The sequence below is a fragment of the Rhinolophus hipposideros genome, assembly GCF_964194185.1.
Source record: "Rhinolophus hipposideros genome assembly, chromosome: 15".
Taxonomy (NCBI): Eukaryota; Metazoa; Chordata; class Mammalia; order Chiroptera; family Rhinolophidae; genus Rhinolophus; species Rhinolophus hipposideros.
In genome coordinates this window covers 22955212-22982932 of record NC_138061.1, presented here as the reverse complement: position 1 = coordinate 22982932, position 27721 = coordinate 22955212, and the positions used below count along the sequence as shown (strand labels likewise).

The following is a 27721-nucleotide window of genomic DNA, read 5'->3' as shown; positions in this document are numbered from 1 at the left end:
GGGCAGCCTTGAAGAGCTGGTCCCTAATTTGGAACAGATGTGGAGAGGAATACTTGCCTGTAGGTGAGGCATGAAGGGCAGGAGAAAAGGTAAGGAGGCAGACACAGCAAGTAGGTTTACACAGTACACCACATACATTCACTTCAAGTTTTATTTTGCCTCTTGCATGGTCTTCAGATAGTTTTACAGTTCATTTTCTGAGTTCATGATCTAAACAATCAATGAAATGTCATTCCAACCTTAATAAATATTCATAACCACAGAAGATAGCATAGCACTTTACGATCCTAGAGTGATGAAGGTATAGGACTGGACATCTGTTTCAGTTAGCATCTGTGACCAGAAGACCAGCCAAAGTGATTAAAAGACAAGAAAATGCCACAAGCAAATTTGTTAAAAATCCTGATTCCATAGGTTGACCCTGAAATACTCCAGATAAAATGCTAGAATTGTCCACTAGTGTACAAAATATACTTAAAAGAGAAAGCCAAGTGACATTAAGCCATTTAAAACAATTATAGAGATATTCCTTTCACACATCAGCCCTTGAAAACGCAAACTTGGTTCCAGGTTTCCGATATACCATATCCTATCAGTTCAAGGTTTCTATCCTGAAAATGAGGTGGTGTCCTTCCTTCCCTCCCTTCATTTCACCCATTCAGTGCACACTCACAGGCCTTGGGGTTAAAGTCCCTAGGTACCACTAGATACCACTCTTGAAGACACTCATAGCCTACACTGAAGGATCTCTAGGAAGGAAAATGTTTCAAGTTTTCTTCTCCTTGCCCTTTCCCCCTTGACTCAAAGTTGAGCAGCTGATACAAAACTGCAAGGAGGCAAGACAACAAAATATTGTTATGAATCTATGGAGAAGTCAGCCAGCCATGATGAAAAAAATGAATCCTGCAGATTACCTGCTAGCCTCATGCTCAGAACCCTTAAAAACACCAAATCTAAATTAAAATACATGAAGCTTTCAGAATCTGTTAAAAGAAAAAAGAAAAAAAAGGTAACCATAAATCACTGGTTAGAGTGTGCTCATTCTTTGTCGCTTAAAAATTAGATACAAACATGCAAGAATTAAAGACTCTGATTTAATAAAACCAGTAGTGACAGGTCTTGAAATTACAGGACAACTGATCTGAGGGCAAATGGGGACCAATCAGTCCCTGAACCCTACTTGACAGATGTCAAAACATTTCACATGCTGACCTGCATTGAGGTTAATTTCTAGAAGTGACTGCACTTGCAACAGATTACTCCTATGAAGTTAGGTTCTTGTACCCAAAGTGGTCATGGCCTAGCCCTAGGTGGGAGGCACTTTAAAAATAGTAAAACTTCTAAAAAAAAAAAAAAAAAGTAAAGACAATCCACCTTCCATTGATTTACATTATTCAAAGTGCCATCCTGAACCATACCCTTTCATTTTCAAAATGAAAAAAATTACAAAAACAATAAACACAAAGGTAGTCAGATCACAGCTAGTTTATATACAAAAAATTTACAAGTTTATCATTTTTAGGCTTTTCCCACAAACAACTGCACATTTGTCCCTACGAAACACAACATGCCTGAACCAATCATCGCTATAGGAGACAACTGGCCATGGCTTTACAAAAAGCAGAAAAACTGCCCCAAATTGAAATCATTTATTCAGCTTAATCTATGCCACAACCATCCCACTTGGAATTTCTACCCTGAAGCCTCTGAAACCCACTAAATCTTTCTCATCTCTGCCATGTCCGCAAAGAATAAGAGGCATTTCATTCAATAAGCTAAGGAGAATGACAAATGGTTTTGATTACTCTTAGGTGAGAAATGCAACCACACTGGATGCAGAAAACAGTGCTGACTACATTTATTGGAGACCCCTTATCTATAAGTCCATGTAAGAGGTCTTGGCACCTAACACAAGACCCAAAAATGAGGCCCACATCTGTTTCATACAGAATTTGCAGCAATACTATCTTATTTCAACCAATGAGTAGTCTCCAAGTATGATGAGTTTTACATAGTCGTCTTTGTTTCCAATCCCAATCGGCTGATCTGTTGCCACTCCAGAGGCTGAACTGTATGGAGACCCCAACCACCACCCACCAGATGAAGTTAAGAGACTTTTGGGACAGTTCATAGTGCCAACAAATGTCACAGGCTCCGACCAAGTATAACCACATCCTTTGGAAATCCTTCCATTTTTGCAATTTCAAAACAGCCTAATTTGCTGTAAAATTCCAGAATTCTTTTATCATCTGGTCTCACTTCACAGAAAGCCCCCCGGGATCCTAGAAATAAAACAAATATTAAAAATATGAGTCACTTAATTAGTAAAACTATGGATATGAATCATGATCTTTAATATTCAAATAGATGATAGTAGAGCTTGTCTATGCCAGCCCCTAAATTTCATGCCACGATTTTAAAAATTCATAATATTCAACAAATATTAATATTCATCAATGTTGAATACGGTAGTGATAACTATCTTAAATGATGGACATGTTAACTAGCTTGAACGTAGTCATTCTTTCACAACGTATTTCAAATCACACTGTACACCTTAAATATATATAATCCTTAACTGTCAAATATACCTCAACTAAAAAAATTTCAACCATGAGTGAAACTCTTCCAGAAAAAAAATCTTTTGGGGAAGAGGTTGTCAGAAACCTCAGAGCAACGGATACCTGTTTTTTGTTTTAATATAAAATAAAGTACCATTGTAGGGCCCACAGGGCAGAGCCTATTCCAGCCTATGTCATAAGCCAACATAACCAGAATGTGTTGTTAATTCTAAGACATACCTCATATACATCATCTGCGTGATTCAGTTCCAAACAAAATACTGAGAATTATGCTTTCTTCAGAGTTGTTTAAATTATCCCACAAAGGGACACCACTGGCTCAAATGATATAAAAATGCAAATAAGTGCATTCTCATGTATCAACAACCCTCCAATGAGGGCTCAACAAGCCACCCACTTCTGTACTGCCCAAGGCTAAACATAGTTTTTTACATTTTTAAAAGTTGTTTTTAAAAGAATACGCAACAGAAACTATGTAGCTCTTCAATCCTAGAGTACTTACTATCTGGTCTTTCAGAGAAAGTTTTCATACCACTAACACAAAGCAAAATATTTTTGAAGGTTGAGTTTAGATAAACTAAAAAAACTGGTCACTCTGCATTCCTAAATGCCCACGGTTCATTTAATTTTCAACTATCATTTATGAATCTCCTGGCAAAATAAATATAACCTCATGTGTTCACTTCTCATTTAATTGGGGCTCAAAAGCATTCAGTGTCAAAGAGCAGCATTTTTCAATGATTAATGTAAATGCAATTCTTACACAACCAATTCAGAAGTCAAACCATAAACGGTGGTAGGGAAGGGAAGTGTAGATTCACTCTATTTTTTTATCCTAAAATATAGTCCTGTCCCCATCTATCCCAAACACCAGCAACTCCACAAATATATACTCACCGTTAGCCTTCAGTGAAGACAGAAGGCAAGCCATCATGCTTTTGGCTACGCTTGGGTCAGTTACTTTTTTGTGAATATCCATCTTTATCAGAGAAGGGAAGTTGGCAAGGAAAGTTTCTGGCAACACTTCCTGCTCTTCATGGAAGCTCAACATTATTTTCTGTAAAAATTAAAATCTCTTGACTTTCAGTAGTCACTCATTATACATCTATATCGCAACTATACAACTCAGCAACAGGAAAGGAAAACAATATTCAGTAACTCTTGCAGTCATTATATAATTATCACATGCAGAATTAATTAGCTCATAATTCTAGCTGAAGTGTTTTCACTCTTAAAAACTTTGTCTAAATACAATGTGGTATCCTGGATTGGATCCTAGAACAGAAAAATAACTTTAGTGGAAAACGTAGTGAGTAAGTGTGAAATTTATAGTAATATAACCAAGTTGGTTTCTTAGACTTGGACAAATGTAGAAAAAAATGGGTGAACTCACCACTGCACTATACACCTGAAGCTGATGAATGTCAATTATAATTAAATGTGTGTGTGTGTGTGTGTGTGTGTATGGTCACAGGATGTAAAGTATAGCATAGGGAATATAGTCAATGGTATAGTAACAGCTATATATGATGTCAGAGGGTAGTAGACTGGGAGGTGGGTTATTAGTTCGTGAGAGGTATAAATGTCTAATCATTATGCTGTTTTATACACCTGAAACTAATAAAAAAACAACAAAAATGGGTGAAGGTTACATAGGAGGAACTCTGTATTATCTTTGTAATTTCTATAAATTAAAATTATTCAAAAAACTTTTTAAGAGTTTGTATGGCTTGCATACAAATGTAAATTTACTTAACACTGCTGAACTATGCTTAAAATGGTTAAGATGGTAACTTTCATTATGTATATTGTACCATATTTTGTAGTTTGTTAATAGACAAACTGGTCACTTATTACGTTCCTATGCTGCAAACTGTAACTGTCAGATATCAATAGCAATACAGTAATAGCTCCTTTACCAGCATGCCGCAGTGTCACTATAATCCCAAGTGAGACCACTACAAACCAGCCTCTTATCACACTGCCATCTGGCTAGGGGCAGACGGTAAAAAATAATAAAACACTATAGAGAGAATGTGAGTATACTGGTGTTGGGAGAGTAGAGAATTTCAGAAAGAAGGGGAAGAGGAACAACATAGAAGAAAAAAGACAATTTCACAAGAGTCCAAATATATATATACCTGAAATGTACTGAATATAAAAATTATCCTTAAGAACTATTTTTAAAAACGCACATGCTGATGTATAAACCAAAACCAATCATTAGTTGACCAATGTGGAGATCAACTATTTTAGAGAAAAGATTCACTCAAGTTGGGACAGACCCATAAAAAGAAGCGCTCCTATCAAAAAGCAGACTCTCAGAGATCACCTCTATTGCTGTTTAATTACAATAAGAAGTGCATTACTGAGAAGGCAAGGCAGACTCCTGACAACCAAGCAAATGAGATTTTAATTACCTAAAGAGAAGAGACCATAACATCCTTAAATTTGATGCTTCAAAACAGGGAGGGAAAAGGCTCTTTAATTGTCTATGTTGTGTTTTTATTTGAGGAAATATTACCATCAAAAACTCCTAACGACAAGGGAATAGCGGAAAATAGCATGCTAAGAAAAAGCCCTAATTCTTTTTTGCAATAAATTTAGAAAGCACTGGGACTTTTAAGACGTGTGTATCTGCTTACTTTTTTATTTTAATAAGTACTTTATTAAGAAAAAATTACCATAGTATAATTCTAAACCTGTGCATTACCTCCGCTTCAGAGAGTTCTTTGTCACCGTTTGGTTTGGTATACTTCTCCTGCATGAATGGAATCCAGGAAATTTTACACTTTTTAATGAAGGGGGTCACATCTACAGTGCCCAGGGCATAACCACATATGCCATCTTCATCTTCTAGGACAAAGCAATAATCCAGGCTAAGGGAAAGCAGCCCTCCTACTAACCTGCTCAAAGAAAAGAAGCCAGAGTGAGTTTTAAGTTACTAACACAAAACTTCAAACCTCAGTGATTTAAGGCCAAATGCACTTGAACCGACAACTGATGGAAACTACATTTGATGTATAAAGACACTGGAAATATACACGTTAATATTCAAATTTTATTAAAACTAAAGTGGGATTTCTATAAAATTATATTTATTTCCAGTCATCACCTCCCCTCAACCTAAACTTGGCTTTGAAATGTCTACTCCCAAATCCAACAAATCCAAATACTTCATCACATACTTGTCTCCAATAAGGTCAGGCTGACTTTGAAAAGGTAAACCCACTCCATCGTCATACATTTCTCTGCAAATCTTGTACACAGAAGCCTGAAAATATAGTCTAGTTAAGCAACACATCAAGAAAAATGGCAACAGAATTTAACAACAATGTGACATTAAGTCAGACTGGACTTCTAGGACAGTAACAAAATGTCTGGCCTTTCAAAATTATCACCTCCGCTTTGTTAAATAAAAATTATTCATTGAGTCATAGTTGTAAAACCAGTAGAAAGCAACATGGTTATAGTTAAATAAAAATTATTCATGGAGTCAGTTGTAAAACCAGAAGAAAGCAGCACAGTTATAGTAAACACTGAGAAGTACTTTGTAGCGGATGGTTTTAGGCAGAGTAAGCAGTAGATTCAAAATCCCGCATTTTGAGTTTGTCTGTTTCCAATACATCAACACTTTTTTTTTAAAGAGGGTGCAGCTCACAGTGGCCCATGCCAGGATCAAACTAGCAGGTTTGGTGTTACCAGCACCACGCTCTAACCAACTGAACTAACGGGCTATCCCCAAAGTTTTAAACATGTTGTCTTGAAACAGGCTTGCTTTCTGTAGCTGATTGTCAATAGCCTGTAGGCATTTCACTACTAAAAATTACAGAATACAAATACACTGGAGAAAATCAGTCAAGAACAACATGTTATTTAGACACACTGATTGTTCAGGAATTTTAATTCTGAATACATTTCATCTGATTTTTTTTTAAGGGAGGAATTAAAGAACTTAGCACAAGATGTTAGGAGTCTGAACTCCTTAGGCTCTTCCTTAAATATCCCCCATAGTCAATATTTTAGTAAACTTTCTCCATCTAAAGTTCCTATGTTAAGACACAGAACTGATTCTTTTAACCAGGGAGTTCAAAGGAATAGTAGTAATGTGCACCATAACCATACACCAAGCTGGTAGGTAGACAATTACCTCATCTTTAGGAAAATATGGTCTGATAGTATAAACTTTGGAGGTAGGAGTCAGTGGGGGTGGTTGAAAAAAGAGATCATTTGCCCCATCAATTGGCAGTAAACGCTGTGTGAAGAAAAAAAAAGGAGATGGATTAGTGTTGAGGAAATATCAATTTCTTTACATGGGTGTGCACTGCAGATTACCAACTTAATATTAACTGGCTACTGCAGGCAGACCTAAAGAAGAGGGGTATACTATGCTTTACTAACATAAATACCTCTTTGCTGGGGGAGGGGGAGTGCTTTTGAATAGAAATTACCCAAACAGTTTTAGTGACATATAAATAGGGATTTAAATTTACAGTAAAAAAAAAAAAAAAATAGATTCCAATTATGACAATTTTTTTTTTTTAAACCAATGTTATATATACCATCTCTCTACTAAAAGATGGCAGAACAGAATGTCAGGAGGAGAGGTTTGGTCTGAAGAGGGTTATCTGTCCAGGAGACGCTTTATCCCCAAAGCAATGCGCTTCAGTTTGCTGTGCGCAGCAGAGCACCTGTTGGGGGGAGAAAAGTAGAATACCTGAAAAGTCCATGAACAAATTCTAACACCAAAAAAGTTTCATATTTTGTTCACATTTTCATTAATAGGCTTTTTTTTCACATATAAGTTTTATTTATAAAATAATTAGAAGGGTATCCAAAAGCCCTTTCACCATTCACTTGCATAATTATTCATCCTTTTTGCTCATGGAGTTTCCACTGGCAGACAAGCATGCGCGCATTGTGCATTGCGGGCGCAGATTAAAATGCTGTGCGACCTGCAAAGAAACAATGTGAAGTGTATACCTAGAGCCGCTGCGCTTCGCAGGCGCGGGGGGAATTGGCAGCATCTCCTTCAGAAATTACTGTGAAAGAGGAGGAAAATTTGATTTAAAATCCAGCTATGTAACTAAATTGAATTTGGGACTAGAAAGCCTTCGGCAGACCAATCCTTCCAGCCATCTGATGCGCAACATAGGGTTTCTCATAAAACAAAGAAAATGTCAATTCAGTTGTGAATTCATATTGATACCTGGAACTCTCCTGCTAGACCACCTCTAAAGGCCCAGGGTTCTTGGTCTCCAATTAAGAACTGTGCTGAAGAATGACTACGACACCCTGTTGAGATCAGATCCAAGCGGAGAACGTTACGAGAAAGGGGATTTCCTGGGGTCTCAAACGTCCAACAAACTAACAAACACTTTGTGGAAATAGCTCTCTAACAATAATAATCCAGGGTTTCAGGACAAGGCTGTGATAATAATTTTTTTAAATTCACAATGGAATTTCAATAGTGATGTTCCTTCCTCTGATTAATGAATAATCACTGTTAAAGAGTTCTTGCTTTCTTTAATTATTGGAAGGACAGTAAAAGTCTCAAGTTTGAGTCAAGTTTACATATTCCCTAGAAACAGCTGTCAAAATCAAACCAGCTGCTTGCTCTGCAGTGAAATTAGTTATAAAGTGAAACGAATGATAGATGAGACGTTTTATTATCACAGCCCATGAAGGAATTAAACTTGTCTGAAGTCACATTTTACATTTTGAAAAAGGGTACAGGAAAGGGAAAAGGGGGCAAAAAGGGGTTAATCTTGTCAGAAAACTAAGGCCAGCAGAATTGTTCACTAAGTTGGCAACAAAACACAATGAGAATCCTCCCCTCCCCCCAATAAGGACAATCCAAATTCAGACATGGCTAGTGATAATACCAGTCTGACAAGATTCTGAGAACTAAGGAGAGCCTACTGATGCTCCTAATTTGTTCAGCACTAAGGCATACTTTTCTTAAAAGTATGACAGTATCTGGCTCCTGATTGGCCATTATAATCTTTTGTTTGCAGTGCAATGAACACATGCACAGAGTAGCAGGCTTTGAGGTCCAGAAGTCAGCATTAAGGTTCACCACTTAACGAACTTCATATGCAATAAAGGCAGCTAACAAGAAAAGATAATTAAAGGCAAATATTTGGAGGCCAAATCAAAATCACCTGCCTAATCTTCTGACAAGATAAGCAGCGCAATATTGTTCTTTTCCATTTGAAGACAGCATTCTACCTCCTGTTCAAGTTAACAGTCTCATCAATACAAGGTATAGTGTGCTAGTCAGACAGTCCCAAAGCAAATCAATTTTTGTTGTTGACAATTCAGGCCCATTAAGAGATTATATCCAGGTTTGTCATTTTTTAGGGGTAGAGGTACTTTTGAAAAACATGTATAATGTAGCATTTGTAAAATAAGTATGAAATAGGGTCAAAATTTAGGCTATAACAAGAGAACCTGCCCCATTCCATAGCTCAGTGTAAATTTACACTGCAAGAAAAAACAACACCTCTCAAACTTTAAGATCAGCCAATTTCCCCTACCCCAGACTTTGAGACTACAACATAACTAGCACTTCCAACTATTACAATAAAAAGCTGCATGTACGAAGAGCTGTGTAAATGAAAACATGGTTAATGCCTCAGTCGCTGCGCAAACGTGACTTCAGTTCATGCCTGTTGCCCTTAAATCTATCTACCTGAGCTACCTCACAGATAGAACCTTTCAATTTAAACTAATTAATCATGACGCGCTGTGAACATCTGCCGCTGTCCATCCAATAGCAGTAGACACTTGTGCTGAGGATTCTCCCATCTGTACACAATGGGGAAGAAGATAATAGAAGTCGTTAGTAATCAAAAGTACTGCATAGCCACATTCTTTAAAGGACTGAATGCCAGCTGGACTGGAGAGGAGGAAAACAAAGGGTTCTAATCAGTAACTCCCTGAAATTACTATAGAATATTGAAATACTCTCCTTGAGGTGAGCTCTTCGTAAAGCTACGTGATGTGCTTGCCAAGATGATCATTTAAAACTTCTAAGATGCTCTGACCTTCAACTTACACAACAGCTATGTATACAATTTCGGAAAGCTGCCCCATAATTGTATATACAGAGGTAAAGGCTGAGAGAAAACACTATATAATTACAAATTTAATTTTAAATAAGTCTTGAATTGAAAGCTGCATATCAAATGTTTTAAGTGACACTTTCTCAAGCTCAATAATCCAGATCTCAGAGTAGAAAACTTAAGATTTAAATCTTTTTTTTTTTTTTTTTTTTAGATTTAAATCTTTATAAGGGTTAATTATAACCCACTGGCCAGGAAATTTGCTGTCATCCAACAACCAACATAAGGTTTTTTCATGAGCCTAAGGGCAGACATCTATCACAGAAAAGAGGTATCTTGGAGCCTTTAAACAAAGTCAAAATTTTTTCTCTACCTACTGTGTGAGTGTGTGTGTGTGTGTGTGTGTACAGTATGTGTGTGTACAGGAACCCAAAGTCCTACATTTTCAAATTAACACAGACTACTTTTAGCTAATAATTAGTTGTATAACAGGGAAACTATTATTACTTTTAACATATTTAAGAGCCCAAAGTATACAGGCAGAAAGTGAGAAATCTCATTGCCACTACGCCTTAATCTAAGCTCACAGTGTCTCACACATCTATTTCACAATCAAGACCATGTAACCCATTACAGTATTTGTGACTGCTATGAAACTATGACATGTCAGTTAGCCTTGCTGCCTGCTGTGTGCCGTATGTGAGTCCATTACATATTCCTTATAGCTGCATTGATAACCTGGAAGTGAAATGAAGTCCCTGGAGAAACTTGGCCATGCTGGTGCTTTTTTACCAAGTTTGAACATTTACCCCAAAAAAACCAGTTTTCAAAGGAGACATTCTAAAGTCCATTGATGAACAGAGAGTTTTTAGAGGACTGCAATTTCCATCCCCTGCTAAAACCAATTACTTGGTAGAGAGATAAAGAAAAAGCCTTGTGTGAAATAATACCAAGTAGCACCAGAATAGCCCACCACTAAAGCTCGCATGCGCACAGGGCTGGGAGGATGGCTTCCTCTTGCCAGGCCCCTTATGTCATTTCGGCAATTCTGTTAAACACAGCATTAATGTTATCAAGACACAGCAAGCAACAGAGAGCTTACACAGTCACAGTTCATAGTGTCTCATCTCCAAATCAGATAAAAGTGGTATACAGGGTTCCATCCAGGAAGCATTCAGTCAGAGCAAGTTAAAGTCAGTACTTTCTAATACATTTTTAAGATATTTAGGCTGAATTAGCCCAAGGGAGAAAAATCAATGTGCTCAATGTATTTACTGAGACTTGCATCTCAAGTCTGCAACAATGGCTACACCTTCGAAAGAACTAGGCAAAGAATTAAAACAGAGTTGGAAATTCGCCAATTCCCTAAATGTTTTTCTCCCTATGGGATAATCTGTCTTTTGTAAGGGACAATATATCTGAGAAGAGATTATTCCTGGTGCACCTACCTAACCACTGTACAAAAGATTTCACCATAGACATTATACTCTTGATATCCCAAACATAGGAGTACATGTCATAAAGGATTGTCCTGTTGGCACAATTGGAGAGCCGAGTGAACATTCCCATCACTAGTCCGCACATCTCTTCAAATTTGGCTGCTCGTGACCGCCATTCTTCAATCTATTAAGGATCAATAAAAATACTTTAAAAAATTGCAAGCTTAACACAATAATTTAAAACATAATTATAAACTAAGCTGTTTTGGTACCAGGTGTGGGAAATTTATCCGAAACATTAAAGAATCATTGAGCTTAAACTCTTTAGATAAGCAATAAAAGTTTCTGTCTGCCCAAACTAACAAATATTCCTAAAATCATCAACTTTGACTTCCCTTCATCTCTATCTAGAAGGTCAAACTATTGAAGTGTATGTACCAGATTCCGCAGAGCCCACATACACTTGACAGAATGTATTCTAAGATGTGGCCAATTTTCTGCCAGTTACCAATGTACTACTAAATGTCTTCCGTATCATCAGCAGGGGAACCATCCAGGCTAGAGAAGCAGATAAATTAAGCATACTCACTTTTTCAGAGTCTTTTCCTTTGCAGTTGACACTGACAACACTGCTATTTGCTCGAAGCCACTGGAACTCCCGTAACATCTGTGCTCCTTTGGGTCCATGCTCATAAGGAAGGTAGAACAGGTCAGCAAGTAACTGCAAATCCTCCAGAGTCACAGGTTCTGCAGTATACAAAGGCTTTTCATTTGGACCTGGCACAAACTGCTCCTTGTTTGTCTGTTCATCAGTCTGCATAGGGGCAATATCACTAATGCAATCTTCCTGCATAGACATCTCTGGGGATTTTGATTCAGCTATGCTCTCTTTATCAGTGTCCATTGGTTTCAATTCCTCTGCCATTTTAGCTTCAACAATTTCAGTTAGTATTTGATTGTCATTCTTGTGGTCTGTTTCTTCTTGTTTTTCCACTACCATATCCATGGGCTCCTCATCTGGCTGTTTCTTTTCTTCTTCCTTGGTCAGAGCTGTAGGCTCACCACTCAAAGCTGCTCCCTGGCTCATAATGGGCTCCTGGTAAACCGTTGTAACTACAGTTGTGGCATTTAAAGAGGGTGCTGCAACTAGGGGAGTCCCATCAACTACACTTGCTTTAGCTCCACTGTGCGCAACTTGCCTACCTACAAAAACAAATTACCACAGATAATCAGCATTAGAAAAAGAACAAATTAGATCTAGAAAAATGTTTTCTTATATCTATAACAGGAACCTCAATTTGAGCTTCCAAATAATATGAGCCCTGAGAAAAGTACAATTTCTCTAAAACCACCAGGGAAGTGGGGAAAGAAGAAGAAACAGGTGACAAACACCCCTAAACATGTCAACACCTCTTTCAAAGATCTGTATTTAAAAACCCTTAAATAATTATTTCAAAATATACTTTTTAAACAATTAGTATTCCATCAAGGTAAAACTATTTGAGACCAAAAGTAAGATTTCAAAAACATTATTTCTCTCTAGATTCCTAAATTTCATTTTGCTTGGTGGGCCTATGGTAAGGCACATCACAAATGTTCTTTATTTTATGACTCACCCATGTGCTCCAACCCCTTTACAAAGAATGGCCAAAACTCACTGCTGTACTGATGAGGTACGCCAAACTCCTGCAACCATTCTGTTAAAGCTAACTTTAAAGCCATCTGTGGACTATAAAGTACATCAGTTTCAATATCTTCATCACTGCCTTCATTTTCTAACTTTATTTGGATAGATACAGTACTGTCTTCACTGTCAGCTGCAAAAAAAAGTGAGAACACAAAAACAGTGTGATTACAAAAGCATCCCGACAAGTGAGAGGGACAAATGCAAAACACGAGTTGTTACAGTATAGAGCTGCAAAGAACTATAACCAGAACAAACCTTAAACACAAAAATGCAAATGCAACCAAGACCCTTCACTGAATAACTTCACCTAGAATAGTTATCTAAATGCACTGGTAAATGTAAAATTCCCAATTGAAATAAAGAACACGAATTTTAGAATCACTGGAAAAGTTATTCGTAAATGTCCAGAATACCAAATGTTGGGAATGCAAGGTTAAAGGCGCTAAGCTTTCCATCAAGAAAACGTTCCCTACCCTTCAGGGGTTTATAACTTAATGGGCAAATAATTGTGAAAAAAATGGGCAAATTAATAAAATGTACTGAGGGAGAAAGAGAAAAATCGATTAGAGAACCTACATATGAGCACAGATAATAAGCACATAATGAAGCTCTGAACCACGATGGTAGTAGAAAAAATTAAGTCTGAACTCTTTGGCTTGGTATTCAAAACCCTCTATTCTTAGCTTTCCTTCTTATTTCCCCGCACACAGCCCAGTTTTGCTAATGTCTCTACTACTCCTTAATGCTCTCTGCCTTAAAAGAGGTAGGAACTAAGTGCCATATATACAGAGAGGATTGAGATTATATCCTAATTTTGTGGTTTTTATTGGGGAGAGGGAGAGTAATGACTCAGCCTTAAAAGGAAGCATTCATTTCAAACAGAATTGGAAGTAGGAGTACACAATTGAGAAACAGAATACAACGATGCAACTACATACCATCAATGCCCCCAAATGGGCCAAAATTCAAATAACTTCAAATGTCAGTGTCCAGTGTTTTCACCTCCAGCCCACCAACCCTTTAATCCCCAACAAATTTTATTCATACTTTGATCCAGTTTAAGCATCCCTTCCCCTACAAAATCATTTCTTATCACCAAATTTGCTTATGGGAAATAATCACTTTCTCTGTGTTCCTATGGCAATTTGTAGATAATTATGTCAGCACTTATCGTATTATAGTACAGCTGCCTATGTTTTATCCCACACCAGACTGTGTTCTTCAAAAGTAGAAAACACTTTATTCTTTGCACCCTTAGTGCACAGGAAGATGCACTTGCCACACAACAGGTTTTTAAATGTTAATAAACAACTAGCCAGCATTTTCTTACTCGGAAATCAATTAGGAATTTTTCATAAATTAAATTAGTAAGCCAATGTTTAAAAAATGAGAATATGCTCCATAAATACAAGCTGAATCTAAATGACATATGAAGTAACTCAGACAAGAACATCTAGTCATCTAAAATATCCCATTTAATAAAATCGCCTGAAAACACAAACTGAGTAAGAATTCTAGGGATAAGGGGAACACTGAAATACTAATCAGTCTAGTACTCAGACTTCAAAGGCTAAGTCACATTTTAAAACAGAGAACTGAGGTCAAGAGGTTATTAAGTAACTTGTCCAAAGCCACTCAGCCCTTTTTCCATCCCCTAAGTATACATTCATAGGATTAAACACACCTTAAAAAAAAAAAAAATCGCTTCAAATTGTGGTGACAAAGGAATACTTACTTGCAATCAATGGCTCTAGTTAACCCCAGCTCTCCTCCCAAGGTCAAGCGTTAAGTAGTCTACTTACTCATCACTACATCTTTTCTCACTCCGTTCATGTTTGACTTGTACCAGGTAGCAAGGGTGTGGATAGCAACATAGTTGGCTTCAAATTCGCAATTTGGATTAGTCAGGACTCCTTTTAACCGTGGGATGAGCTCTGTGGATCTTCCTTTGTATGGGCCCAAAAATAGTCTCTTCTGATCATAATCATTAGCATGAATGTTATCCCAGATCACTGGAGCTCTCTTAATGATCTTAGAAACCTCTTCAATGGACTCTACTGGAATTTCTTTAGAAACAACTTTGGGACCTAGAAATAATGACTTTTTGTTACGACTCCCACACATGGTTCTTCAAAATACACTGCATACAATTTTTTATTATATATTCCTTGTTATATGTATACTTTCTAACATTTTCTCTTTTTAAAATAACACAGCAATACGTCTTTTTTACTCACCTTTCCCCCAATTATCTCCTTAGATTTGATTTCTAGAAATGGAATTAGTATTCAAAAGGTGTAAATATTTAAAGTTTGGGCAAGCTGCCTCAAACTGATATGCTAATCAGAAATTTTCATGTAAACAATTTATTTCTCCATTATAACACAATATATCCTTAATTAGACAAACCCAAATTAACCTAAACTCTGGGAGGGTTTCTGCCCTTACTTCTCAGAATAAAAGCTAATACAGTCCATTGATTACTAGCTGTCAATCTAGCATGACAGCTTTTATTTTATAAAATAGAACAGTCTCTTAGAGCTAGTATCAATACCCTTTAGCCCAGTTCCCCATAGATCTATTATTTATCAGTAAATTCTATTTAGGTTCACTGGAAATCCTCAAAGATTTTTTTTTAATACTAAGTGAAGAATGTATACTTTGTAAAAAAGAGAATTTTAATAAAGTTTTCTGGTTAAGGCTCATTTTTTAAAAAGTATCTAATTAACCAAAACCAATTTCTCTAGGTCTTAAAGTTTCACTATATAAATCTTAAAGACTTACCTGTCCAAAGCACCTCAATTCCAGGTAGAAGTTTTTCACCCACAGTCCTTAAATAAGGAGACTGAGACACATTTGGATAACAGAAAGTGCCACAATATTCTGAATGTAAGAGGGAACATAAGTAAAGAGTCAGGAGTGAAATGGTCATGAGTTTTTGAATAGGGAAAAAATTTCTACCAATTCTAAATTTTTTTCATCCAAATGATAAAAAGCCTGCATATCACGCCCCAAAGGAAGTAAACTCAAGTGGTAAATTCATTTAAGAATCAATTAATTAAAAAAGTCAGTAAAATCTGATCTTTTTCCAACAGTAATCTAGATCAATCCTTACGATCACTAGAAATACAAGTTTACTAAATAAAAATTTGAGCATTTTCTACACAATTCTGAATTGTCTACATTTTTCAGTATCAGCGGCCAAATAGAATGAATTGATAATATCGCAACAAAGAAAGCAACGTTAAGGACCATGACTATTAGTAATATTCAACTGCAACTACAGTATAACTTATAGTTAATTAAGTAATTCCAAGTATAATCTTACTAAACGTTATCTGAGTACTCATGTACTATCAGACCACTGAGATATAGTTCACAGCTCACAACACTCTAAGACAGACATAGACACAAAGTTAAATAAATTCAGTCTGAACAAGTCAATTCTGGGGAAAATTTCTTGTAAGCCAAATTTTAAGAAGCAACTGAAAAAGACTAAAACATTTTCAATGGAAGGAAAGGGGGGGGCAGGTGAGGAAAAATTATTAAGCTTTCTACGCTGACTTCTGAAAGTAAGAGCTCAGTTGGGAGTGGGAAGAGTGATAAGGATACAGAAATGCATAGATAGAAAAAAGGAACAAGTAGGAAGAAATGAGAAGTGACTACGTTAAACACTGTGTAAATTTGTTTTTTTCTAATTTTCATTTTGATACTATCCCTCCTTTAATCCCAAAAATGTAATGCTCATATATCAGTAGTCCCCCCCCTTATCTGTGGGGAGATATGTTCCAAGGCCCCCAGTGGATGCCTGAAACCATAGTACCTAACCCTATATATACTATTTTTTCCCCTATATATATATACCTACGATAAAGTTTAATTTATAAATTAGACACAGTAAAAGATTAACAACAATAACTAATAGAAGAATTATAATATACTGTAATAAATGTGAGTGTGGCCTCTCTCTCAAAATACCTTATTGTATTACACTCACTTTTCCACTTAAAGGAAGCACCTTACACTTTCTCTTTGGCATAGATGGATTGCCAGCATCACTACTCCTGCACTTCGGGGCCATTATTAAGTAAAGTACGGATTACTTGAACAAAAGCACTGTAATACCACAACAGTCAAGCTGATAGATAACATGACAACTAAGTGACTAGCAGGCAGTTGGCATATATATTTTCCAACTGTGGTTGACCACGGGTAACTGAAACTGCAGAAATCAAAACCATGGACAAAGAGGGGACTACTGCACTTCCAGTATTAAAAACTACATAAATTCTTTTGCCTATTCAGTTGTCATTTATTAGTCACTGAAATTTCTCCAACGTAAGACCCTAAAAAATGTCTTCTAGGAAAAGAATTCCTACCTTTATATGCCAAAGGGAGAGGGAATTGCACAATAAAGCCCCATACATGGTCCTTTACAAGTTTGCGTTTCAAGATTAGTTAAATATAAAGCTATTATATACAATACCTGTGGGACAGAAGAGGAAAGTTTCTGGCTCTCCTAGGTACTGATAAATTTCATTTGTGATGGAGACCTGGGCATGAGCAAAAGAACTGAATACCTCTTTGTCTGCTGCACACATATTATGGTCAATATCATCAAAAAGCAAGGCAAATGACCTGCACCCAAACTGAGAAACCTAGGATAAGAAAACAAGAGGCTTTATCATCTCAGAGTAAAAAATACAGGATTCCAAATATTAAAGTATATACTTAACAATTATATTTAAGAGTCAAATATTTCCTTGGTAAAATGTTCAAAGCCAAATTTGTTTTTACATGATCTATGTTAAACAGCTAAATAGTTTGGGGACCCATTTTTCCTTTGGGTTTGAATGCAATATGTCAATGTCCCAACAAAGCTTCTACAATGTGGACTATTCTTCTACCACCTTAGTTGCTAATTGTAAAAGACCAAACTGCCAGAAAAACATAAAAACATGAATGGTAAGTAAACCCAGGCCTGTTCTAGTCAAGAGACACACTGATCCTAATTAATCTCTTTGCATATAATAAACCTAACCAGGCCGTGAATCAGAAAGAACACAGTAGAACTTGATCAAATAGGGAAATAACCTTTTAAAAGTGCATTCATGGAAATTTAACTATCTTAAACTTTTTACCAGCCATTTTAATGCCACCAGTAATATAAACCTTTGCCTAAAAAACGTATTTCTACATATCAGCAAACTTGTTTTACAAAAAAAGTTGTGCAGCTTTTATGTTAAGTAGAATGTAAACTTCAATCAGGTTTAGCAACAGTTTACATGTTTATGTAATCTATTTTTCTTCTCATCTTGGGAAACTAATCATTTCCAGACTGAACTACATCTCTTGTCCATATAACCAAAGAAATTAATATCCAACAGGTAAAACCCTGTTTCTATAATCTCAGTCACAAGTTTCGTTGAGCACCTAATAGTATACAGTTTCTCAAAATGTGGTTCTAGATCACTTCATTTCTGAGATAAGCCCCCACCCCATGTCAGTATAAGAATCTCTGGGAATGGAGATTATTATTAGTCAGCATTCTTTTAAGCATCACTTCTAAGCATTAAGGCAGTTCTTATGCAAAGTGAACTTTGAAAAGCACTAGTACCTCCAGTAAAGCTCACTTTAGAAAATACTCCTCTATCAAAAGCATTAAAGTAAAAAATATGTACAGAAACAAAAAGTATGAATTTGGTTTCCTTTTAACATCATAAAAGTAACTCAGAAAATTTCAAGTACCAATTCAGTGAACTGTAATGAAAAAATAAGGAAGTTACCTGGTCCAGTTTGCGTTTCAATGTAGAAACTTCCTTGGGATTAGAAAAGGTAATATCCAATCCAGGTGAGATAGCATAGATGAACTCTATCTCATATTCCCGTGCAGCAGAGATGAGAGTCATAAGTTGTTCTAAAAGAACAGAGCCCATGTTTTTAGAAAGCAGCACAGAAAACTAAAAAGACCTTTCACCTTTCAACTGAAGAGGTCATTTTCTCCAATTTACAATGAGTCAGGAAAGGAAGTCCCTTAAATTTCACAAAATTGTCATGTTCAGTGTGACAATAAAAAGAAAAACGTATTCTTAAAACCGGGGTTAAGTGATGGCCTAAACAATCCTGACCTCTCATCTTTGTAACTACAGGAAAAATATTCACTACATATTTCAAGTTTTTAAAATGTGAGACAGTTTTCCTAAGCAAATTGAAATACTATTCCATATCACAGGATGTATCTTTAAATAAGTTTCCGCAGTAACTCAAGATAGTCATTTTGACTATATTTTGATTATGGATCACATTAAATTTCATTACCAGCATCACCAGAAAATAATTAAGTTAAAGAGACACTTAAATTATATATAGTAAACTACAACACAAAATGGAGATGGGATTAAGTTTTAATTGTTTCTTCATAATTTAAGAAAACTTTCTTCCTTCAGTGCTTTGGCTGGGCTCTGTAACCAAACATCTCGTTAGCTACATGTGTCTACCATTTAATTCCAAGTATGAAAATGTTTTCCCATTCACTCAAGTTCTCAAAAAAAAGTACCACTGTCAAATTTACAAGGATGTTCTGTGATGTATGACTTTACAAATTTTATATAACTAACTCAACATAAGAACACATGTAGCAAGGATAGTTTGTTATGGCTTTTCACTTCAGTACAGGCCTGGACTAGGATGAGGTCTTTATTTTAAATAAAAACAGGACGAGTAATAGTAATCAAATGATCAAGACCAAACCGTACTTGAGCCTGAAGCAAAAGTACGTATTAGTAATACTGATTCTGTCTTCATTTAAAATTTTGTTTTGTTCATGGATTTTTGTTACATTAACTTTGGTTTAAAAAATTGCATATGATATTATTTATCCTGATTACCTATTTGTTTTTGAGTCCCAAAAAAATTGCGCCCAAGGTGGGTGCCTCACTTGCCTTCTTGCCCCAGGCCTAGCCCTGCTTCAGCACCTTTGTCCACTGGCCCACTGTTTAGGCCACTGGCAGAAGTTAACAAGCACAATTTATGACCACAAAACAGGTAAGAGTTAGACTGGTACACCCATGAATCATACTATGGCTGTGCAGTTAGTACCACTCTGAATTTGCACTAACACCGAGTTACCCGACAGAAGAGAAGGAAACTACCTACAAAGTGGAAAAAAAAAACACTTCAGAAAATTTTTGTACAACTACATTTAAAATACAGCTGTTTTCTACACGTATTCTGAATCTATAGATTAAAAAGAAAAAGGTTACCAGCTTCCTCCACTGAGTACATCTCTCGCCAAAACATCCGATGTTTGTAGTCATCTTTTGGGGCGTACAAGTATGTATTTAATTCCCATTTCTGGAGCCTTCAGGGGAAAGGAAATTAGGCATGCATGAACAGGCAACATGTAGATAGGCTATAAATCTCAAAGTTTTCCTTTTCTTGGAGCATCTCCATCTCTTAAAAAGCTTAATATTCGGGTGCAGTAGTTTTTAAGCTTTTTGTAATGCAGTACAATTGTAAAAAATATTACAAGGAATGTCAACATATTCAAGTCTTAACTAAAAACACAATAGCTCTGAATGAGGCAGGTGAAGCCCCAAATCTATTCAGCTTCCCCAGTCAAGTTTGAAAACCACTGGAGTCTAAGTGAAGAAGAGACTGAAAAAGCCAACTTCTGCAAATGAGAGAAACCATCAAACTGCACCTGGCCTATTCAGTGTATTTTTTAAATTTATTTTATTGGGGAATACTGGGGAACAGTGTATTTCTCCAGGGCCCATCAGCAGCTCCAAGTCGTTGTCCTTCAATCTTGTTGTGGAGGGCACAGCTCAGCTCCAAGTCCAGTTGCCATTTTCAATCTTTAGTTGCAGGGGGCGCAGCCCACCATCCCATGCGGGCATTGAACCGGCAACCCTGTTGTTCAGAACTCATGCTCTAACCAACTGAGCCATCTGGCTGCCCCCAGTGTTAGTATTTCTTCAAACAAAAATGTTAATGGTTTAAGACTCTCCTTCATATAATAAAAATTTACCTTCTAAAGAGTTCTTTTCTCTGTTCCATAATCCAAGGTCTTCCATAAAATCCTATATTCAAAGTAAGAATGAGATTATTTTCAAGTTTCCAAATGTGTTAAGCTGTTTATTGAGAAAAGCAGGTTACAAAACATACACAACATAATCCTGTTTTGCAAAAAATGTGTACAATATACCAAAATCTGAAAGATAATTTTAAAACATTAAGGTGTGTTTCGGTGGTGATATTTTTATTTCATTTTTGCTTAAATTTTCTTATTTTTCCACCATGAACACATATTACTTAAATGACAGTTATTTAAGAACAGCTAAACATCTTTTTTCACTGCCAAAAAAGCGACCAATGTATTTAAATCTGTTTTAAACGATTATCTCAATCTTACAATGGAGGAAGAGGAAGCAAAGTAATCCAAAACTGCTAATAATAACAATTACTACCTAGGAGGAGAGTTAAACTGCTTTTAAAGGAGGGGGAGGAAATAAGGTAGGGAAAAAAAATCAGGAACAGAATTAGAAAAGAATCTGACTGACCAAATTTTATGATCACTTTTAAGTTCCTGATACAATAAAAGTTCCTTAAACTACATTCACAACAAACTCAAACTGGCCCAAACAATAAACTCTCAAGCAATCTCAATTCCAGAGCAAAGGTCTGAATAATTGAAAATTCAAGAACACGACTTTCTCCAGAATGTCCCAGGCACTAGCAACGCACATTGCAGGAAACAAACCTGCAGAATGATAACCTTCTGTAGTAGTATAATCACCAAACTGGTATTTGGAGCTCATTGTTGTTTGCTAATCACACCTTACAGCTTGCCTAACCTTTATTTTCCACCTCTAATCATCTCTAAGAGGCAAAAACAACCTCTCAAGAGTACCATGAGATGGTTAAAATAGCATTTTGAATACAAAATGCTCTAACACTCACTCACTCTTTCTCTCCCCACGCCCCCTCCACACCTACCTACCTGCCTACTTAAGGGACTAACCGAAAACTGAAATTTCTGACATGTATTAAGCTCCAATCTCTGGACAAGATGGTTACTCAGCACCACAAACAAGGACAATGACAGACCAAAAAAAAAAAAAAATTCGCTACATAATAGATATATGAAACTGTAGCATTTTCAAACTTGACAATTTACTGTTACCCTGTTATATATAGGTAGGTGATTACCCTCTTAAGGTGATCTGAACTAAAATATTACATAAATTTTATACAAGTCTTTATAACTTTCCTAGAATCCTTAGCATGATTTTTCTCTTAAAGGAATAGGCATTAAACATTGCTTTAGAGCTGCTTCAATATAAAAAAAAAAAAAAACATTTTTCAAGTGTCTAACATTTTAATGTTTAGAAAACCTAACTTTGCTTTTTGAGACTCAGATTCAAGGTTTTGGTTAATTAGCATCACAAAGAGGGTGCTGTGCTCTTACACAAAGGTTTACGAGGGAAAGAAAATAAAAAAGGAATCCTGGCAATACCTAGTTCATTTTAGGAATGGTGCCAACTTAGAGAGAGAAAAAAAAAATCAGGTGCTTAGCCACAATGGAATGGGAAGGACAATTCTTAAGAGACAACTCTATTCTCTGAGTATTTCCCTTTCAATACTATTCTGAAAAACAAACCGACTTACTAAACTACAAGCTTTCCTCCATAATTATTGAACAGGCAAGTTTCCTCCTTATTCACTCTAGCTCGTCTGCCGTCTCCTACAATTCAACTTTACCTAAAATACAGTAACCATCACCCAACTTGCAAATGAATATTCTATGCTGACACCGCTGGAAAATATGAGTCTCTCAACCAAGAGGGCAACCCTCTTTCCTTTTCCCTATCTTTTTCGTTTTTTATAAAGACTTCATTTTTATACACTGATACTCCTGTGCACACCATTACATGTAGAACTAATAAAGCAGACAGCTAGGAAAGCCCGGGTCAGCCAAAACACTTCACACGTATGCTGTATTCAAGGAAAGAACAATAATGCAACTGATTCATGCTTCCATAGACAGCACGGCCAATTATCTGTGCGTTATATTCATAAATTGTGATACAATCTTCTAGTCATTTCCCACCACTGCCCAAAAGCCCATCATTCCTTTTAAATGGAAATGAGGCGGCGGCGAGAAGGGCATTTTGTTAAACCTCTTCTGCAGTCACGAAATTAAAATTCCGTATCTCAGATATTAAAGTCAAAGCTTCATCCCTCAGGGGCAAAGCACAGTAGTGGGTAAAGGTCAATTTTCTAGGCTGCAAACGCATCTTCAAAGGGTGGGGGGTGGTGACGGGGCAGCAAAAAAATTCTAAGCACAGAGGAATTCGTAAAACCATAGGCGTCCTGTGCTTGCTTCTCCCCACTCCGGGAGTACCAGCACACCTGGGCGGATTATTTGTTTCCCAAGGGTGGGGACAGCAGCGCTGTCCGCACTTTCCCGTGTGAACGCAGACCACCCGAGGGAGTCAGATCCCAGGACACAAACACGCGTATGACAAGAGCCTAGCGCTCGGCTCCTTCCCAACGCCTGCCTCCGCAGGAGCACGCCAGGCTCCAAGCCCAAGGCGGGCGAGGTCAGGCTCGTTAATTGCCAGAGGGGACTTCGACGCCATTTAAGAACGGGAGGGAGACTTGCTCACTGTCTTTGCCTCTCTCCCCTCGTGTTAGCAACGTCAGATTTCAGACCCAAGGGAGTAACACCCTTTCAGAGCCCCGTAAAGCACTCCCGCCCCCCCCCCCACGAGAAGAGCACACGTTAGTACTGGGGCGAGGCGGGGGGGAGGAAACTCGTGCCCAGCCCGCGCGCGCCAGGGCGCTCACCTTCCACCACGCCACACAGGAACCTCCGAGCTCCTCCTGCCGCCCCGGCCACCGCTGCTCCACCGGTCCCGGTAGGGTTGTCTTCTCCAGGGGCCGGAGCCGCCGGCGGCTCCAACGATGCCCCCGCCGAGACTGCAGGGTTGGCGTTGAGCTCGCTCTCCCGCTCCTCCAGCGCCGCCTGGCTCTCCTTCTGCACCATCCTCCTGCCCCGGGCAGCCGCCACCTCTGCTGGTCTTCTTCGGCCTCCGTCCGTTGGGCTGCCGGCCCGGAGCGCTGGAGAGAGCCTCCGCTCCAAGCGCACGGCCCTCCGGCTCCTTCCCTTCCCCCTCTGCCCTTCCCCCTCCCTCTCCGCAGGGACCCGAATGCCCGGATGCGAAGGGCGGCGGCACCGGAGAGAGTCCTTTGTCAGCCGCTGCCTCAGCCTAAGCTGGAGAGCCGGAAGCCTAAGCCGAGAGCGAAGCCGCAACCTCTCGGTCCCTTGAGACAGGTGGCCAGAGCTTCTTTTCTCGTCCTCTTTTAGTCTCTGTCGCTCTCTCGACAACCGTAGTTCTTCCGCTGTTTCCCCCACCGAGCCCCTAGTTCTCGGCTGCCGCTCGCTTCCTGTTTATCCGCACTGCGCTTGCGCCAGAGACCGGCTCAGACCGGTCGCCTCAGCCCGCTCCCCCTCCTTCTTTTGGGCCAGCCTATTGAGCTTCATTTGGTAGGGGGAAGTAGAACAGAGGAGACGCGAGAAGTGGACGGTAATGAAGGCAGTAGGATGAACCATTTATGCTCGCCACCCTCCAGAACAATGCAGGCGCCCTGGGACCGACCATTACCCCACCCGAAGAAGGGAATTATGGGAGGAGGCCGCAGCGGTTTCGGGCAATAGGGATAACGGGGGGAGGGAAGGTGAAAAAGAGAGGTGTTTACTCTCTGAATGCGCAGGCGCGGAAACGAAGCCTCTAGTTCTTAAAGACATAGGAAAGGACTGACCTATTTCGGTTGAGATTTTTCTAAACGCTCATTACGTCAGCCTGACCCAGACTCCGTTCTGTGAAGACAACGCCCCGGGGAGCTCAGCTCACCCCGGTGTCTTGAATCATTTTCCTCTACTCCCCACAGCTTGGCGCTCACCCCCTTAAAAAATTCAATCTTTGTTTCCTCATTCAGCAGACACCTATTGAGTTGGCCTTCGTGCTAGGCTGTCGGGCCACTGTGAGCTCACAGGATAATGGTGGAGACAAGCAAGTACACACACAGCCCCCATAAGGTGTCCCAAATGTTGGGACGGCTCAATGGGGGGACTGATTTAATCCTCCTTTGGGCAGAAGTTTCGATCTTGAGCTGCATCTGAAAAGATGAGTAGGAGTGAGCCACGCTGAGTGCTGGGGAAGGGAAGTGAGCACTCCGGGCGAGGGGAACACTACAGATGTCGGGAGGGGCGAAAACTCCTGGCTTGTTGGGACTCGGGGAACATGAAGGCGCGTGAGGGAGAAGTGAGATCCCTTGGGCCTCGGGCATAAACATTTTCTTGGGGAAGCAAGCCTTCCTTGAGCCCTAGATGGGCTTAGATTCCCTGGCTGTATTTTTTCAGAGCTCCCTGTAGTCCTGTCATAATGCACTCACGTTGGGAGCTCGGTCTCAACTTGTTAGGTATAAAGGTGAAACGAGCATCTCGGTCTCATTCTGATTAAGACTTAGTTTTGTTCATCTTACACGTTGGTCTCATATTCTATGCTTCCAGTGGTAGCCCAACTTGTAGCTCCCAGGGACTCTTCTGGTCCCTCTTCTTTTTAGTCTTGAAGTGTTGAGATCAGGGTTAAGAGCAAGGATTTCCTTAGGGGACTTCCTGTGATGATATTTGGGGGTCGTAAGCATCTTCACTGGGTAATGTGATCCTTTGGAGGATCCTTTGGCTGTCATCCCAGTTGACCCCAACCCTTAGTCTCATGACACTTTCCTGTTTGCTTCACACCTCACACTGACATCTGCTAGCAGGTCAGCAGGCACAATTGCGTCTACTCTCCACAGTCCAGACTCGGGGGTCTGTGGCCCAGGCGAGCTCCACCATCCGTCTATACCTCTCAAACTTGAAGGGCAGTTCGTGCCACACTTTGTCTCCGTACCACACCTACAACAGGAACCGAAGTTTAATAGGCCTATGATAAACATTTGTGAAGTGAGTAAGATAGAGCCCTGCTCTCACAGAGCATACTTTCTGGTTGGAGAAACAGACCATAACAAATTCAGTACATACACAGGAACTCAGTCTGTGATAAGTACCAAGAAGGGAAGAAACTGAGCGAATGATGGAAAGTCACGACAGCAAGGAGGGGCTACTTTAGGTGGAAGAATCAGCAGTAATCCAGCTGAGCGATGGTAGTGGCTTGGACGAGGGGAACAGCAGTAGCGACAGAGAGGTGATGCACTTTTGGTGGTGGGATTATTGATTAGAGGAGGGTAGAGGGAAAATGACGAAGAAGAAGAAATGAAGACTCGTAAATTCTGACCTGAGCAACTAGGTGGAAGGTGTCGTTCACTGAGGTGGGGAAGATTGAGAAGGCATGAATCAAAGCTCCGTTTTGAACATGTTAAATTTGACCATTTCAGGTCCACATGAATATGTCACATACGCAATTGGATATATGGGTCAGAGGAGAATTCTGGAGGTATGAACTCAGGAGTCCTCTGCATAGAGATGGTGTTTAAGCCTGGGGTTGAATGTGATTTGAAGAAGAGGCTCAGGTCGGAGCTGTGGGGTCCAATTGAGACCCCACATTTAGAATTCCAATTGACAAGGATGAGTCTGCAAGGAAAGGCTGAGGAGTATCCAGAAAGGTAAGAGGAAAACCAGGAAGTATGAAATACTGGAAGGCAAGAAAGGAGGGTGTTTTGAGATGGAGCAGCTGGCAATATTTAGAATCCAACCAATAGCCAAAAAAAATCAGAATGCCAACTGGCTGTTTTCTTTCGGGTTCCCATTTGTGTGCCCTGGCTCTGGGGCACTTCTCATTTCACTAGAAATTCTCAGTTTCAGACTTCAACTCCCCTTAAATTTGGATCTACCCTAAAACATAGAGAACGACTCCATACCTAACCCAGTTATATTCATACACTAACCATGCTCATTCATCCAATCACATAATTATTTGTACAATTATTGAGTGCCTATTACTTGCCAGGACTCGAAAATAGGATGGTAGGGGGAAAAACAGTCCAGGCACTTGAGGAGCCCTCAGGAGCTTGCAGTGTATCAAAGAAGACAAATAACCACTCAAATAAATTGGTTGGTTACAAACAGAAGGGCCATGAAGGAAAAGGATAGGGTGCCATGAGAACCTGTCACAGTGTCACTTTGTTTAGATTATGCATGACATGCACAGCATCCGTCTTTCACACACAAATCTTTACTGTGACATCCGGGACAGAGACTTGGGGGATTGGGTCTGGTCTCTATCCTCCTATAAACACACCTATTTCCTCTTCTGTACAATGGAAAGCTGAAAGGTAGACTTGACCACAGGTTCTTAACTTTGGCCCACGGATGACTTTCAGGGATACAACAGTATATGGAAAAGTGCGTATTTTTTTCCTTCTGCATAGTGGGCCCAGAGCTTTCATCAGATCTTTCAGAGGGGTTGGTCCAAAGAAACCCAAGGACCTAAGGAGCAGATAATTGTGTGATGTGAGCAGGGAACACAGACAAAATGATAGGCTCTGGAAGTTTTTAAGTTTTTGTTTTTTGGACAACATACCCCTCCTCTGGGACCTTTTCAATGTGTACATTGATGGACAAGAATGCCTGATTTCTCTTCTATGGATGGTGAAGTTTAATTACCATATAATGGTGCCCTACCATTGGTGGTCTCTCTCCAGGAGCAGAATAAAGAAAGGGTCCGACCCCACACTGGAAGTCTCTAGTACCCTTTGTGTCACCTGCTCCATGGTGACCTGCCCTGGGTCCACTTCATTTGATCCCCTATCATCCTTGGCTGCAGTATAGACACAAATGTATGTCCATATTGGAGGCAAAATTGGGATATTTACGCAATGAAATTTTCAATAGAAACTAAAGGGAATTTCCGCCCTCAAAAGAAAGCACTTTGAGATGAA

The 27721-nt window shown here is 38.9% G+C and overlaps 1 protein-coding gene across 1 annotated transcript; it reads right to left on the bottom strand.

The window, feature by feature from the left end:
• Positions 1-133: 133 nt before the first annotated feature.
• OGA (O-GlcNAcase) lies at positions 134-24410 on the bottom strand. The gene is made up of 16 exons (XM_081075352.1): positions 23627-24410; positions 20805-20856; positions 20038-20135; positions 18562-18692; positions 17262-17433; positions 15560-15658; positions 14578-14862; positions 12747-12905; positions 11678-12291; positions 11098-11272; positions 7792-7877; positions 6733-6837; positions 5771-5856; positions 5296-5488; positions 3480-3639; positions 134-2282 (listed from the first exon to the last, which is right to left on the bottom strand). The coding sequence occupies exons 1-16, from the start codon at positions 23823-23825 to the stop codon at positions 2146-2148; spliced, it is 2751 nt and encodes a 916-aa protein (XP_080931478.1). The 5' UTR covers positions 23826-24410; the 3' UTR covers positions 134-2145.
• Between the last annotated feature and the right edge of the window lie 3311 nt (positions 24411-27721).

Excerpts from the sequence above, each read along its gene's own strand:
- OGA (XM_081075352.1), bottom strand. The coding sequence starts at position 23,825 with ATGGTGCAGAAGGAGAGCCAGGCGGCGCTGGAGGAGCGGGAGAGCGAG. Across the intron at positions 12,906-14,577 it reads GAGAAAAGATGTAGTGATGA|CTGACAGTGAAGACAGTACT; the intron begins GTAAGTAGACTA and ends TTTTTTTTGCAG. Across the intron at positions 3,640-5,295 it reads AAGAACTCTCTGAAGCGGAG|AAAATAATGTTGAGCTTCCA; the intron begins GTAATGCACAGG and ends TAATTTTTACAG.